This window comes from Halictus rubicundus, chromosome 1 (assembly GCF_050948215.1).
Source record: "Halictus rubicundus isolate RS-2024b chromosome 1, iyHalRubi1_principal, whole genome shotgun sequence".
Lineage (NCBI taxonomy): Eukaryota > Metazoa > Arthropoda > Insecta > Hymenoptera > Halictidae > Halictus > Halictus rubicundus.
The window spans coordinates 13,967,291-13,981,860 of NC_135149.1; the positions used below are offsets into that span (position 1 = coordinate 13,967,291).

Consider the following 14,570-nt stretch of genomic DNA (forward strand, 5'->3'; position numbering starts at 1 on the left):
CTTGATTCATTTAGTGGCATGTCACAGCCGCGTCAGCGGAGATCAGCGCCCGCCTGGCAGCCAGTAATTCCTGGGCCTCCCGCTAGAGCGCAATGTTTTGAGTTCCAAAGATCTGTAAATCCTTACCGTGTGCGTTGTGCGTCCGGTTCACCACCGATCACCGTGTCGAGTTGTAACTTGTAACCGTATGTGCTGTCGCCGTCACTCTATTGCCGTCCCTCATTTCCGTCATCGGTCTCGCGTCTCACACACGTTAACACGTCCTTCGCATTGCCATGGACGTCAACCTGCTGCTATTCCAGCACTTGCAATATGCAATACCTGTGGGTGTTGTGCTCGTAGGCGCGATCCTCGTTTTCGTCTTCGGTTTCAAAAAGGCCGAACAACCGCCTTTTGCACAACTCTCGGTGGGTTCCGACGTGGACCGGAAATTTGCCAACAAGAAACGCAGCAAGATCAAAGAAAAGGTTAGCACATCGCGCGAAGCGAGCGGTTCAAACTGTAAATCATCTTCTTTTTTTTAAATTAAGTAACAATGTGAATGCGACAGTTGTGTATGCTCATCGTCTACCCTCCATATGGTTGCTTATTCGTGGCGAGTGATTATACGCGCACACGTTGTTGATAATCAGCTGGTTTCCCTAGTTGAAGAGTACAGTTTTCCCCCGATGTATAAAACATGTGTAAATTAATTGTATATTCATCGTTTAAAGCGGATATTTTCGTTCCGTCGATACTTACCAGTGAATTTTCTTTGTTTCATCTATCGCGGCACGTTTAGATCTGGGTACTTAATATTCCATACATTCGATTATGATGTTTACCGAGTGTGTGTCTGCAGGATCATGAAACATTAATAAGTGTTAAACATTAAATATTAATATGTGTTAAATTTAATTATGTATATTTTAGAGATCTGCCAATGGACAAGTTTCATCGGAAAAAGCAAGTCCTGTTAAAAAATCTGTACCAACCAAACCAGAAAATCCAAAGAAGTCTGCTTCTAAAGTTGATGACATCGATGGAAAGCTGAAAGAACAGAAACAAGATGATAATAAAACGACGTCGAGTAAGAAGGATAAGGATCAAATTGTAACAAAGGCTGGCAAGGAAAACAAAGTTGAACAAGCCAAAAACAAGAAGAACTTAAAGAACTTGTTCTTAGAAAAACCAGTGGACTTTGACGAAGGTAACGTATCATTGATTCTTTTCATTTATTTCATCATTGTGACATAAATTTGTTTTATACCTGATATATAGGTGATTGGGAGCAGGCTTATTCTAGAAAGGATAAGAAAAATAAGAAGAAAGAGGAAGAATCTCCTTCGAAGAAAAACAAGAAAAATGTGAAGAAAGCTGATTTGATTAATGAAGTTGTAGCTAAACAAAAGGAACCAGAGAAACTTGAAATTAAGGACAAAGTTGCCAAAGAAACTGAAAATAATGAATTGAAAGAGAAAGAGGAGAAAGATGTAGTCCTTATTCCTATTTCTAACGAAGAAATAGTTAAGGAGGCTGATGATCAAAAGAAAGAAGAGCCGCCTAAGGTATTATGAAATGCAGAAAATTATTTAGAATCTATTAATAGGTTAATATTCGAATAATTCATCTCAATTCTGTTTCAGATTGAAAAAGTGGAAAAAGAAGAAAAGAAAAATGGAAAATCCAAGAAAGCTAAAAAAGTTTCTGAAAGTGACAGTGCACCTGTAGCTGTTCCAAAGGTAGACAATACACTTCAGGAACAAAAAACACAAAAAAATGAAGAAAACACAGAAAAAGTTTCTGACAATGTTGAACAAAAGAATTCTACTGTTACGGAAACACAGGAGAAAAGTGGTGCCGTATTCGATGAGCTAGGAGGTAATTTTTTTCCGTTAATATAGAAATTATAGTTATGTGAATTTTCAGGTAAACGCTTACAATTGTTTTTTTTTTTGTATGTGTTATAGACATCTGGACAGAAGCTAAACCACAAAAGAAAAGTAAAAAGAAAGCTCGTAAAGATAACTGAGAGTATTTAAATGTAATGAGAATTATATTCCTCGCAAAGAGGAATAATGTGAGAATCCTGCTTAGTCCAAACAACATTTGTCATTTCGGACTTATCAGGTGCGTTTTAAGTGACTTACGAACCAACCACCTGACCAAATCGTTCCTTTCCCTTGTACATAACGCCAACTGGACTAGGTTGTTCGATGGATTATGTTTTATAGACTTCATGACTGTAGGTGCATAAGTGAATGTATGAAGAAAAAATCTTTGTATATTATTGATTTTTTCAGCATACCAATGGTTTGCTTTAACAAAGCTGCCTTGCATTTAACGAAGGAGGCATAAGTCATAGTTTTCTCTATAAAATAATTACTGTATACATGTTACTCTTTCAAAAAACTCCATATGTCCATACATGATGCATTAATATTGTATGATTTACAGCTATACCTATAATATATATATATTTATAAGGTCTTTACATAAAACTTACATTGTTAACGAGATGGTACTTATGTCTTTTACGTTTTATCCAGAAACTTTAAACTGAGTGTTTTGTTAAGTTAGCTTTGATTTTCTATCCTAACGAATAGCACATTTTCTTTATCTTATTCGTTATATATATGTATAACGGGCAGTTGAAAGCTAAAACTTAGAAAGTATGAGATATATCCCAAAATAGTAAAATGCAGGACAATCTCTATACGAGGAAAAGTTTGCATTACTGATGTACATGTCTTTTTCAAAGTATAAAGAAAGATATTTTCGTATATCCGATAGTGAGTAATTTACTTCAGCATATAGATCCGAAATTATATGCTTTGTAACTATGAACCATAGGTAATATTTTATTATGGTAAGTACATCAGTAATGAATTTTAAGGATTGATATAATGTATTTATAAGGATATGCAAATCTGACGGAATTTGTGCCAAGTTGCGAAACAAAATAAAACGAGGTGCGACGAAAGTCATTAATTATATAACTCAAGTAATTTATATTTGGTTCGAAGAACGTATTAATATAATTTACAAAATACTAGAGCCTCTCATTTCTTGTATATATGAAATGTTAAAAAATGTTACAAATAATCAATTCTACACGGCGCTCTTGTATTAAATAAATGATTAATTTACAGTGTATCACAGGTAATCATGAATTGTGAATTGACTTTCGAAGTACCTAGTTACATACAGGGTGAAGCACTTGAAATTACCACCTTGGTTCTTATCAATATTATTTTTTTTAATGAAATGTGATAGATAAAACTTACATTTTTCGAAGAAGTACAAATACGTTGTTAAACACTGAAATCTAAAAGATATCTATGTTTTTATTTTTTGTCCTCTAAGGACGAAAGCGTCTCTTTAAACATTAAAAATGATCATTCCACAAACAATGAGTTTTGCCTATATGGAATATATTTTAAGATACCAAACACAATTTAAAAATGCAATGTGAAACAATTAATATAGATTTCACAAGTCAAGACTGAAGGAAGGAACGATAATATTACACAGGGTGATCCAGGTATGGGTTGAAGCAATTTAAGGAAGGGTGATAAAAGGGTTCAACAAGAAATGGCCTATGGACACCGTGTCCAGTTTGCCTTGGTTTTACAGTAACATTGCCTTGGTTTTACAGTAACATTGCCTTGGTTTTACAGTAACATTGCCTTGAAATTCTAAAACATTTTTACCTGTTTACACTACAAACAGTAATACTTCTTCCAATATTCTTAATCTCATCCAGTGACTTAGTCTAACATTTGTCAATATTCGCCAATAGTCCACAGTTTGTACTATATTTTTATCTTGGGTAGGGTGATTATTAATATATTCAGTCTTGGCGCCACACAATAGTTGTGAAGTGGGATCCCCTTGTGAAGCGGGTGCCATGGCCTGTGTATACATATTTGTTGGGAACATTGATACTCCAAAGAGCAAATATTTCCACCATGCAGGGGGGACTACTTTAAACGGTGCTGCTGGTACAATTCGTACTGTTCGCATTGCTTCAAGTTGAACTTGTAGGCTGTTTTGGTACACTAGCTGTTCTACACATTCTTCTTGAGAAGTAACAAACAAAACTTTAATTTTTTGCAAAACTAAGATACTATATCATTGAGTCTATCCCCATATTTTTATCTTTGCAAACTCGTTTTTAATATTTACAGAGCTAATTTACTCATTTATATACCCGATTTTTTTTAGAGCTTTTACTTTTTTTTATTAATGAAATTAAAAGAATTTATGCAGAGGATTGCATCTTACAGAAAGACTGCAAGTTAAGAACAGTTAAAAATAAATAAATTTCGATGCACAGTAGCAAAAATTTGAACGTTTAGAAATCAAAAACACTTTCATTCTTTGCTCTTCCTTCTGTTATCCGAATTTCTTCGAAATGTATGCTGTCTCTTCCATATAGCCGCACAGTTTGGTAATTTGATCGTAGAAATCAGTGGACATTAGCCTGTGATCTTTTCATCGGCTGATGATTTCGCCTGCAATGATTATATCTTTCAATTACCTATTCTTACGATACCATAAGAATGTTACATTAATTCTATAGTAGACATTGTTGGAGCGTATTTTTCATTTCCTAAAATATCTTGCATTACTTGAAATTACGGGTGGCCATGTGTATTTCGAAAGTTCATCGAAATGTTGACTCACCCGTATACAATTATAGGAAGGTGGAAATGTCATCTATATACCTCTGAAAGATTTCGGTTCCTTACATATTTTATGTTAGCATCGAGTTGAAAAATCGGGATCGTTCGCTTACATGAATGTAACGCATATGTAACATTTATTTCGAATACATACAAATTCTTCAAGGATAATATTAGTACGAATTAAAGTAATAATTTCAAGAGCTTTATTCTGTGAATTAGAAAGAATGATGAGTCTTGTTATCATTTTGTTTGAGTGAAATATAGGTCAGACCATCAACACGATTCTGCTGTTCATGAATTATTTGAAAAATGATCTAATCCAGCCGTTCATATTTTATGCCGTGTATAGATGAGTATAGTAAAAGATTCAAAAGTTGTCACTCAATTGTAATAACGTGTGTATATTATAATATTACTTACGAAGCCACCAGAGTTGTAACTTCGCAGGCATTGCTGTCTTAAAGGAAGAATTAGATATCGATGATAACTTTGATTATATTCAAATTGAATGTTATGTCCCGAGCTTCTCGAGCTTCTATTTCTAAACAAGACCGAAATAGAATAGCAGAAAAGCAAGAAACCGATATATAAATATATATATATAAAAAAAAAATAAAGATAGTTCGTAGATCGTTTATTGCGCGTACACGCGTTGTTTGTAACAGTTGATATAGAAAATTTGCTACGATCGTTCTTTCAAGACGATTCTATTAAGCAGCGTTATATGTTAGTATGTAAAATCATAGTGCGTAATGAAAATGAAGAAAAAAGGCGTTTACGTGGGGTATACGGCGAATGGAATATTGTGATAAGTAAACTAATGTAATGTATAACTGAGGATTACGTGAACATTGTAAAATAGTATTGTTAAATGATACTATCATTTATAGCTTTCACCGATAAAAGAGGAAATGGAACGATGTCTGCTTACATAGCTAATTAACTATTTTATACTTTCATCCTTCGTCTGTTTTCACAGATGTTCAGTTAATCCTCCGTATGCTATGCCGGAGTCATTCGTGACCCGTCGCGGTGAGGATAAGCTCGAGCGACCGTCAATATATACAATTTTATTTCGTTATAAGAAGACTCTTCCTCTTCTTCATCCGAAATACGATGAAAGCTGGTCCCGAGTCGTCGCCTTATATCGAAAGAAAACTGTAGTGGATCAGAAATGACTCCGCAATAGGCCTAGAACTCGCAGGAGTCGGAGAAGTAAGAGCATTGTTCGTTCTATCATATACCTTTTTTTTTTTAAATACAACTCTGTTAGAAAATGTCGGCATCCGGAAAGGAGTTTCTTTACGCGAGTGTGAATTTCGAACGTGCTTCGATCCTATAAATAGTGCGAAATGACCGAGCGTTGTTACACTAAATTGAAATGCAGCACAGTTTGCTTGCATCGAACGTGTCCCCTTCTCGTGCCAAAAGCTATATCTTGCTCGCCGTTGCGAGTAAATCTCGTACAATAATTATTTTCATGCCGAGCTATCTCGAATCGCATTATAAATAGTGTTTGTTGTAGTTTCTATATTTTGCAACAGTATTCCCTCTCTACGTCGGCTGCAAAGAGCCACGAATACCTTTTCTTACTCAATCTTTCATCATACACAAAACCGCAAATCTAACATTGGGGCGACTGTAAAGATCGGAAGAATAACAACCTTTTGTTAGGGAGAGACTAATTATTGTAAATCTTCAAGATGTCCATAATCTTGGCAGTGTTGCTTGAATTCCTTCCTTAGCTCTTCCATATCAAATTCTAAGCCACTATGATGCTTGATAAAACCATCTGGACTTATCCCAGTAATTTAATATTCTTTATCTATCATATCTGGTTTATATCCAGTAACGTCATAGTGTGGCATTGCTACAAAAGTATGTATACACTATTGACACTATAATGATTATCCATAATCTTGGCAGTTCTTCAAGAAGTCTAATTGTAAATATTTGTTCGGCAAAATCAAGAAGTACAGTAATATAAAAGTTGTGTATACGAAACTTGATTTTCTAAGGGTTTTATTGTAACAGAATTTGGTATTTCAATATTACTATCTTTTCGTGAGTCGAGGAAACATTTAGTGCTTTATGCAAAAATCAAAGCAAACGCTTAAATAAGAATACAATGTTTACTCGATATATGTCCAAAACACGGGTCTAGCCAGGGACATATATCTGCCAGAAGATATGTACTATTCTTTGATCCATGCCGAACGTAAATAAGGACAGCGAAGCTCTAGAGGCCTCGGTTCACGGCCCCTCACGGGGTATACCCCGCGGCAGTGGGGATAGTTCTGGGACTTTTATCGGCTAGGAATTTAGGACATATATAGAGTAAACACTGTACAAGTACGAAGGGAATTATAATTTTGTCTTGAATCCATAACGATACCCACAGATAAGTACTTTATATAATGACTTCCGCGTTACGTCATAGATAAATGCGTAAAACAGTATTATCTGTTGAATCGATCCCATAATAAGTCGTCTTCAAAGACGTCCATGTGTCTCTCTCTATAACGTTCTCTAATAGTTGTACTACGTAGGGCTGAAAACGTGATTACAGAGAACTTCCTGATCTTCTTTTATCAGGGTCGGCGATATGATCGAGAAGTTGACAAAGAGGGTTTACAAAGTGGGAATACTGTATGTACATTTCACACGCAACAACCTAACATGTATTGCAATTTCGTCACCGTAAACCGGTGGTTCTTAACCTGGGATGCATGCACCCCCGGGGGTGCGATGAAGCGTTTCCAGGGGGTGAGAGAAGTTGCTAAATTTTCGATGGAAAATTTATTTTTCACTAAATAAATTATCTTGGAATAGATGTAATTTTCTAAATAGAGACATGGAAACACATTTCTCAAAGGGGTGCCGATCACTGAAAAGGTTAAGAACCACTGCTGTAAACAAATCGATGCTCGCGTTGAAGAACTCCTTGTTTTGCTCGCGAGCTACCAAGAACGTTTGCGAAGACTATGTGTCAATGATGTTCAGACATCTCGCGATGTTTCCTTTCCCCGAAAAAACAATCCAACAGGCGTTGGCTCTGTACAGATACCGTATAAAGGTGATAATGGACAAGATATAGCGAACTGGAAAAGTTTTTTCTCCTAGAAATTCGAGAAACGACCTTGACCCCCTAGGATCCTAATCCTCAGCATACAGCCTGATTAGATTTTCAGGGCAATTCTGGGGTTCGCTATACTTTGTTCGTTCCAAATCAATGCTGTTTATAGCTGGGCTCCCCCGAGTGTTTTTAGGAGATATAATATGTATATGGTAAAGGAAACTTTTTAAGTTCCGGAAGCTTATTTTTAGTACCGATCCGCAGCTTCTGTTAGGCCGGTACCGACTTAACGTATAATAGACACTAAGCGAATCGGAGAACGCCAATGTTGTGTTATCCGCGTGCATACGGCAGCTTTAGTTAATTTTCGGGAGTCGACGGTGTCTGGGTCCGTTCGGACCCCTGCGAGCGTTTCTTCGGAAATCGAATTCTTTTGAAAATCTGGGCCCGAACAGACTCAGGCATGTCCCGAGCAGGGTTTAACGTTAATGGTTCGTACATTCACTTAATGTGGAACAGTAGGAAAACCAATATCGAATTGTATAGGTTTAAGTAATTCGTTCAGCTGAACTGTGTAAAATAGAATATATAGAAGCGTGCAGTTTGGTTGACTCAAGCTGCAAAAAGGAGCAAGAAATAAGAATATTTTCTTTACAAGACGTTTTATCTTAACAAGTTAACCGTTTGAGTCCCAGGGGTCATTGAAAAAACATGGTCGAAAAACGCCGAACAGCGCGATAGCACTTGTCTTTATCGATTCCGAAGAGGCCTAAGCGGCGCGATAACAATGAAATACAAAATATTTAATTGTATTGTTTACATTTAAAAAAGCAGCTATGTGATGTAAGTGCGTCAGTAAAGTTGAGCGCGCTGCTTCGACAGTCAGTGACTGCATTGTCAGCGTTCCATTGTCCATAGCGTTCGAAACGTACTGGGACTTTTCGACACAAAATCTCAGCAACGTGATCGCGCTGCTTGGGACTCAAACGGTTAATATGGATTTCTGTGTTACATACAGGGGTACCAAAAATGTTGTACTTCCTTGAGAGGGATCATTCCTGAGATCATTTGCAGTAACTTTTTCCTTAGTGAAAATGTTCTCCGCGGCTTTATCAAGGAGTTATTAACGAAAAACACGGACCAATCAGAGCCCGGCTATAGTGGAGGGATTCCGGCTCGGCCATAGCTCCCGCTGAGCATGGCGTTGGCATTGGCTGAGTCAGAATCTGCCTGCTGTATCCGCGCTCTGATTGGTCTGTGTTTTTCGTTAATAAATCGTTAACGAAGCCGCGGAGGAGATTTTCGCAAAGGAAAAAGTTACTTCAAATTGCGCCAGGAATCAGCCCTTCCAGGGAAATACAACATTTTTGGGACACCGTGTATAGTGCACAGTTTCATCACGCGACGCGTAACATTTTCTGTTGAGGAGATGTTCATCGAGCAAACTTTCACCAATCCGTCAGAAACAAGAAAAATACGAGATAAAGAAGATGCAAATGAATATCATGGTTGCTTAGGGAAAGTGAAGAAAACCTTTTGCTATTAGTATTTTTCATCTGCGAATCGAACCAACTTTTACGATATTATGTTGCTACACGATAACATTTTTTTTTTTGTAAGGTTCCTTGGCATAACGTTACAAATGAACATCGGTTATTTCGCAAAGAATGTCTCTATATATTGAAGGATTCTTGGGGTACTTAAATGAAATGATCAGAACTATCCGAGCAGCTCGCGAATAATGCGAGCTAAGTGTATTTAATACCATCATATTTTTATATGTAATATTCTTCTAACTCGTGTAACGCTAGAATTATAAAAGGAACGGAAAGTTATTCCCGCATTATACATCTGGGAATTTTGGAGGTTTTCGAGGGTGCATTTATCGAACGATATTATACATATTTTGAATAAAATTTATATCCGATCAATTTATTGTTCTACACGTAACTGAATATTCGTGTAAATTATTACGGAACTATTGCTGTCGTGTAATTTTATAATCGAATCGAAATTCAACTGGCCTGCCCAAGGCCGTTTTAGAATTTGTTTGCTTCTCTGTTTAACACTTGTGCTATCGATGATGTAATACTGGATTGTTGTATCCTGTTAAATACAAAATGTGAATTATAGTTGGAAAGCGTGAAAAATATTTACTTTCGTCCAAAACAAAATTTAGCAGCATTATGTCTTTTTCATTCTATTACTTGTTTTCTGACTTGATCGATCAAATTTCAAGGACATTTCATTATGGCGATCAGCGTCCAGCAAAATGATAAATTCCAGTGCTTTTTAAAGTTACCTTTTTTGTAACTGCTGTACCTACCATGATTTCTTTTCGCAACTTCTGTCCTCAGGTGAAGACAAATATTTTCTTGTAAGTCACCATGTTTTACTGGCGTGTACAGGGTGGCTTGCACCTTACCTGATCATAAATATCTCGCTTATTTTTTATTATAGAAAAAATGTTAGATAGTAGAGATCGATTTGAGGAGGCAAATCTCGTGATGGGTAAACAAATTTCTTTTAAACTTCATATTAATCAAGATATCAATCACCAATATTAATTAGTAATTTAATTGTAGATATTCATCTATTAGTTCAGGCCTGGGCAACTGGTGGCTCGCGACCCACATGCGAGTCCTCTTCCCACTCCTGAGACCCCCCACCATTACTCAATTATTATGAGTTTATCTGTCACTATTACCTACCATTGGGATTGCCCCTCGAATATAATTGCTCCAAATATTTTTACCATTTTTTCTAGAAGAAATAAATGGGATATTCAGGATATTGAAGTTAGGTGGGGCATCCTACACACATGCATCATCGAGAAACGAAACCGCGACTCTAATTTAGATTGTAGTGGCCTAACGCATGCAATACCATCGAAACGATAATGATCGCTCTCTGGCACTCCGGTTATAATTGAAATGTCGTGAACGAAACGAAGCACAGAGTTAAGAAATTTCGGACACTATTCTGTGAAACGGAAACGTCATTAGTTCTGTGCGATCTGTAATACTTTATTCATCCGGAAGGTGTGTTGTAGTTGCAACGATATGTAAAGAACGTATCGTACTAATTAGCATTAATGTTATTGATATCTTGTATAAACATGTCTGTGTAAAATGCGTGTGTTTCGGTCAGCTGTAATCTCAGTACTAAGGGTACGATGTAATATTAATGTTAAGCTGTGTCGAGAATGCGAGAGAGAAAACAGAAAAAAAGCGAAATTACTATAAGGAAAACTTTCTTCTGACGTTCGTGGAAAGTATAATCGGAATATATTAATCGAAGAGAGAAATATTTTGTTCGCGGAGGTCGCGTATTGCGAACGAAAAAATTTCGAATTTATTTTTAAAACGAATTCAAAAGTGATTGGGGGCTACGAAAAAGAAAAATCAAAGTTGACATTCGATTAACCGAGGCGTGACAGCAGAACGTTTCTCCTTTTGCGCGTGCGTCTTTCGTTGCGGCCATTTTGGAAAAGAGATAGAGAATAAGTGAGTTTGGAACACAAGGTAAATAAGAGAATGAGAATGAGAGAAAGAAAGACAGGTAAATGAATAAAAATTATATTTTTCCAGCATTCAGTTGCAACCATTCAATATGTACCCGCCCATTATTGTCGTTACACTGTTTTCTGTACACACTGAATTGTCATCGAAAGTTCGAAAACATTGTACAAAAGAGGGCCATGGTTTCTCCTCCGTGCTGACGATTTTCAAAGTAGAATATGTTGTTTGAAGGGACCACAGAATATAGACAAATAATAAAACATTCACAACTCCGTTTTTTTTTCATATTACTTTTTCATCGATTCTTCCTTCATTGTTCTTCTTTTTTGCTTTTGTTTCACGATAGAAAAATAAATTGCGTTGCGTGATCCATATTTGCTTTCGAATCTCGAGCACAACGTTTCAGACAAAAATTTCTGAATCAACAGATAGTGATAAGAATCGTTTTATATACCGTTTATTCATTATACAAACTGCAGCAATATTCGTAGTACAAATTTATACGATGCACGAACTGAACGTACAAGAATGATAAAATCCTCAAACATACTGTAAGTACGTACATATTTATTGAGTAAACATTTCCAATAAACATAATGTCAACGAAATAATTTAGAAACTTTTTTCTAAAATTTTAAAACATTCGCTTCAGAAAATCTTACCGATGCACAACATTGTTTTACGTGTTTATAGCATATATCTATTTTACACATGCGGATGATTATCATACTTTATTTCAACAATTATTTCGTCTACTTAAACATTCGTTACCAGATTTCGAGTTAGTTTCACAAACAAAAAAACGTAACATTTAATGAATATCAATATTCCGTGGTAATTATTATACATTTTTCTGCGGTGTGTTGCAATTACTTTCGCAATCCTTTTTTAGTATATTTGCTACACTTTCTTTTGAATGGTTTGATCGTGATCGTGTCGCGCCCGTTTCGATCGATCTGATCGGTGCTGTTTCTCCTGTCCAAGTCGTTACTTAAAGATTTCTTCCGTTTATTTCGAATCAGCAACCTGGCAGTCTTCCTAGACGTTCTGCTTTTGCTTTTGATTCTTTTCTTTCTCTTACGTTTCTTCTTGCGATCCATGTTGGCTATTATCGCCTCGGTGTCGGCGGACACTTTCACTTTCGGCTGCTGGGTCGTGACGGTGACCCTTATAAACGAGTCGTAAAGGACATCGCCGCAAAACTCACCGAAACAGAATTCCTCTCCGCACTCGGGACAAATTTTAACGCTGCTCTCGATTATGCCAGCCCGATTCTTGCTGCGCCTGATGGGACTTGCGGTCGATCGCCGCTCCCTGGCGATCGATTTTGCTTCGAGTTTTCCCATTTCCACCTGTGAACCAGAAGAGCGCAGATCAACTTGGTAGAACATATTTTTTTCTCCTATATAAATGCTTTTTACATATACTTGAATAACAATTTTTGTTTTTTAAATCGCTTCATCTTTTACTGGTAAGCTTTGTATCTAAAATTGTTCGAATCTGCATCTGATTTTATGCATCTCTTTATTCGATATAAATGAAATAAATAGCACATTATGCATCTTTATTTTATATAGGGTGTTCGACTACAGGTGGGAGAAAATTTAAAGGATGGTTCTCCAAGACAATATAAAAATCCGCCTAAAATGCGGCAACCTGACCAACAGAGGTGGACTGCCGTGCGCCTCTATGACGTACGCAACGTGCACATCTGTCGGTCGGGTTGCTGCATTTTAGGCGGATTTTTAATTGTTAATAACTATAAAATTAAGCTGAAATCACAATTTTTTTACTCTTCATTTTCGTCTTATATTGTCACGGAGAACCACCCCTTAAATTTTCTACCACCTGTAGTCGAACACCCTGTATGTAACAATGTTTCTTTTTGCAAGGGCAGTTGTATTAATAATGTGAATACCAATCTCGAAAACATTTCTTCGTCCTGACGTTGCTTCGGCCTAATGGGCGTCAACATCCTCCAGTCAATGGCAACTTGCTGTAGTTCTCGAAGATTCAGGACCCTCATATCCGGCGGTATGGGATTTCCATAATTCCATTCCTTCCCGAATATCTTCAACTCTTTTTTCGTTGGTTTGCAGGAAAAATCCTTATCGCGCACCTTCGCATCATCTTTTTTTACCTACGTTTACAATTTTTGTCTAGTTAACACGACTAGGGATCTACAGCAGGCCTGGACAACCTCTTCCCCGTCGTCGCTTCACGAGCCCCCACCACAAGTATACAGGTTCCCCCACCACTGGCCATTCCATATTATCCTACCGTGCTTTTATCGGTCCTGGAGACAAACCATATAGGTTCCTAACCCCCCGCCCCTTCTCCCGCACTCCATAGAAGCATGGTGGGGGGTTTCAGTAATGGGAAGCAGTGTCGCCAGATCAAGACCTGTTCCCCTACTCTCATTTCCTTCTCTACCGCGCTATTACCCACGCTTCCCGCCCTGTCACGTGACGCGTGCCGTCTCTGTCATGCATACTCCGGTACTGGCAGAGAGGGGGTAACTTTTTCTCCTCAATTCGTGCTCCCACCCCTTGTCTGGCGACACTGGTGGGAAGAGGACTCGCATGTGGTTTGCGAGCCACCAGTTGCCCAGACCTGGTCTACAGGATTTCATATATTTCGAAAACTTTGTACGCACAGGAAACTAGGAAAAATATAACGAAGTATTTTGTAAAAATTGAGTGTTACGAAACAGTAAACTTCTTGGCTGACCAGAATTTTTTTACAGCATTAATTTAAGAAATTTACTGTATTTGTTTAGCCATCTTCTTTCTTAACTTAACAATATAAGAAGATCACGTGTGCTCAAAAAGTTACTTTTTCATACCACTTAATTTCCATAACAAAATGTTTTTCTATATTCAACTGTACGCACCTGGACAAATTAATATTTTTCACAAAAAAATATTCTGTTACAAGTAGCAGGAGAAAATGCAAAGAATGAAGAAGATGAGTAATTTGACTGACAGTTTAATCAAAGTGATTTAGATGTGCCGTTCTGTATAATTATTTTGAATTTTGAATTATTCCATCGTTCAAACCTTATCCGGCTTAATTTTAAACTCGGGACAGTTTTCGAGCAGTCGCCGGAACTCCTCCTGAGACTGACAGGTTGCTTTACTTAGGTCAGGCAATAAATTTCCGTCCTTCTTATCTTCCTTTAGGAGATCCTCGAGCTCAAACGCCATTATTTACATCTGCAATCCAAGAAAAACGTTCAGCCGTCATTCCTCGTACTACGAGTCTCTCCGGTTCCTTTCCATCTCATGCTCTCTTTCTCTCTCT

General features: G+C 37.1%; 2 protein-coding genes across 4 annotated transcripts; one reads left to right on the top strand and one right to left on the bottom strand.

The window, feature by feature from the left end:
* Positions 1 to 55: 55 nt before the first annotated feature.
* On the top strand, positions 56 to 11,338 carry LOC143354783 (uncharacterized). 3 transcript variants are annotated; one of them, XR_013082383.1, is made up of 6 exons: positions 56 to 467; positions 913 to 1,189; positions 1,261 to 1,547; positions 1,626 to 1,860; positions 1,950 to 4,432; positions 4,719 to 11,338. XR_013082383.1 is itself a non-coding variant. In XM_076789093.1 (5 exons), the coding sequence occupies exons 1-5, from the start codon at positions 276 to 278 to the stop codon at positions 2,009 to 2,011; spliced, it is 1,053 nt and encodes a 350-aa protein (XP_076645208.1). In that variant the 5' UTR covers positions 56 to 275; the 3' UTR covers positions 2,012 to 11,338. The 3 variants fall into 3 exon arrangements, 1 of the variants encoding a protein (XP_076645208.1); XR_013082384.1 differs by having other exon boundaries at positions 1,950 to 2,109; positions 10,514 to 11,338; XM_076789093.1 differs by having other exon boundaries at positions 1,950 to 11,338.
* A 476-nt stretch (positions 11,339 to 11,814) lies between these two features.
* Positions 11,815 to 14,478, bottom strand: LOC143354807 (uncharacterized). Its single transcript, XM_076789155.1, has 3 exons — positions 14,327 to 14,478; positions 13,186 to 13,407; positions 11,815 to 12,619 (listed from the first exon to the last, which is right to left on the bottom strand). Exons 1-3 carry the CDS (start codon positions 14,471 to 14,473, stop codon positions 12,137 to 12,139), a joined length of 852 nt encoding a protein of 283 aa, XP_076645270.1. The 5' UTR covers positions 14,474 to 14,478; the 3' UTR covers positions 11,815 to 12,136.
* Positions 14,479 to 14,570: the final 92 nt, after the last annotated feature.

What these genes read in the sequence shown, in the direction of transcription:
- LOC143354783 (XM_076789093.1), top strand. Translation starts at nt 276, where the DNA reads ATGGACGTCAACCTGCTGCTATTCCAGCACTTGCAATATGCAATACCT. An exon ending in ACCAGTGGACTTTGACGAAG is followed by an intron (nt 1,190 to 1,260) that starts GTAACGTATCAT and finishes CCTGATATATAG; the next exon opens with GTGATTGGGAGCAGGCTTAT. An exon ending in CGTATTCGATGAGCTAGGAG is followed by an intron (nt 1,861 to 1,949) that starts GTAATTTTTTTC and finishes TATGTGTTATAG; the next exon opens with ACATCTGGACAGAAGCTAAA.
- LOC143354807 (XM_076789155.1), bottom strand. Translation starts at nt 14,473, where the DNA reads ATGGCGTTTGAGCTCGAGGATCTCCTAAAGGAAGATAAGAAGGACGGA. An exon ending in TTAAAATTAAGCCGGATAAG is followed by an intron (nt 13,408 to 14,326) that starts GTTTGAACGATG and finishes TTGTAAACGTAG; the next exon opens with GTAAAAAAAGATGATGCGAA. An exon ending in AAGAAATGTTTTCGAGATTG is followed by an intron (nt 12,620 to 13,185) that starts GTATTCACATTA and finishes TCTGGTTCACAG; the next exon opens with GTGGAAATGGGAAAACTCGA.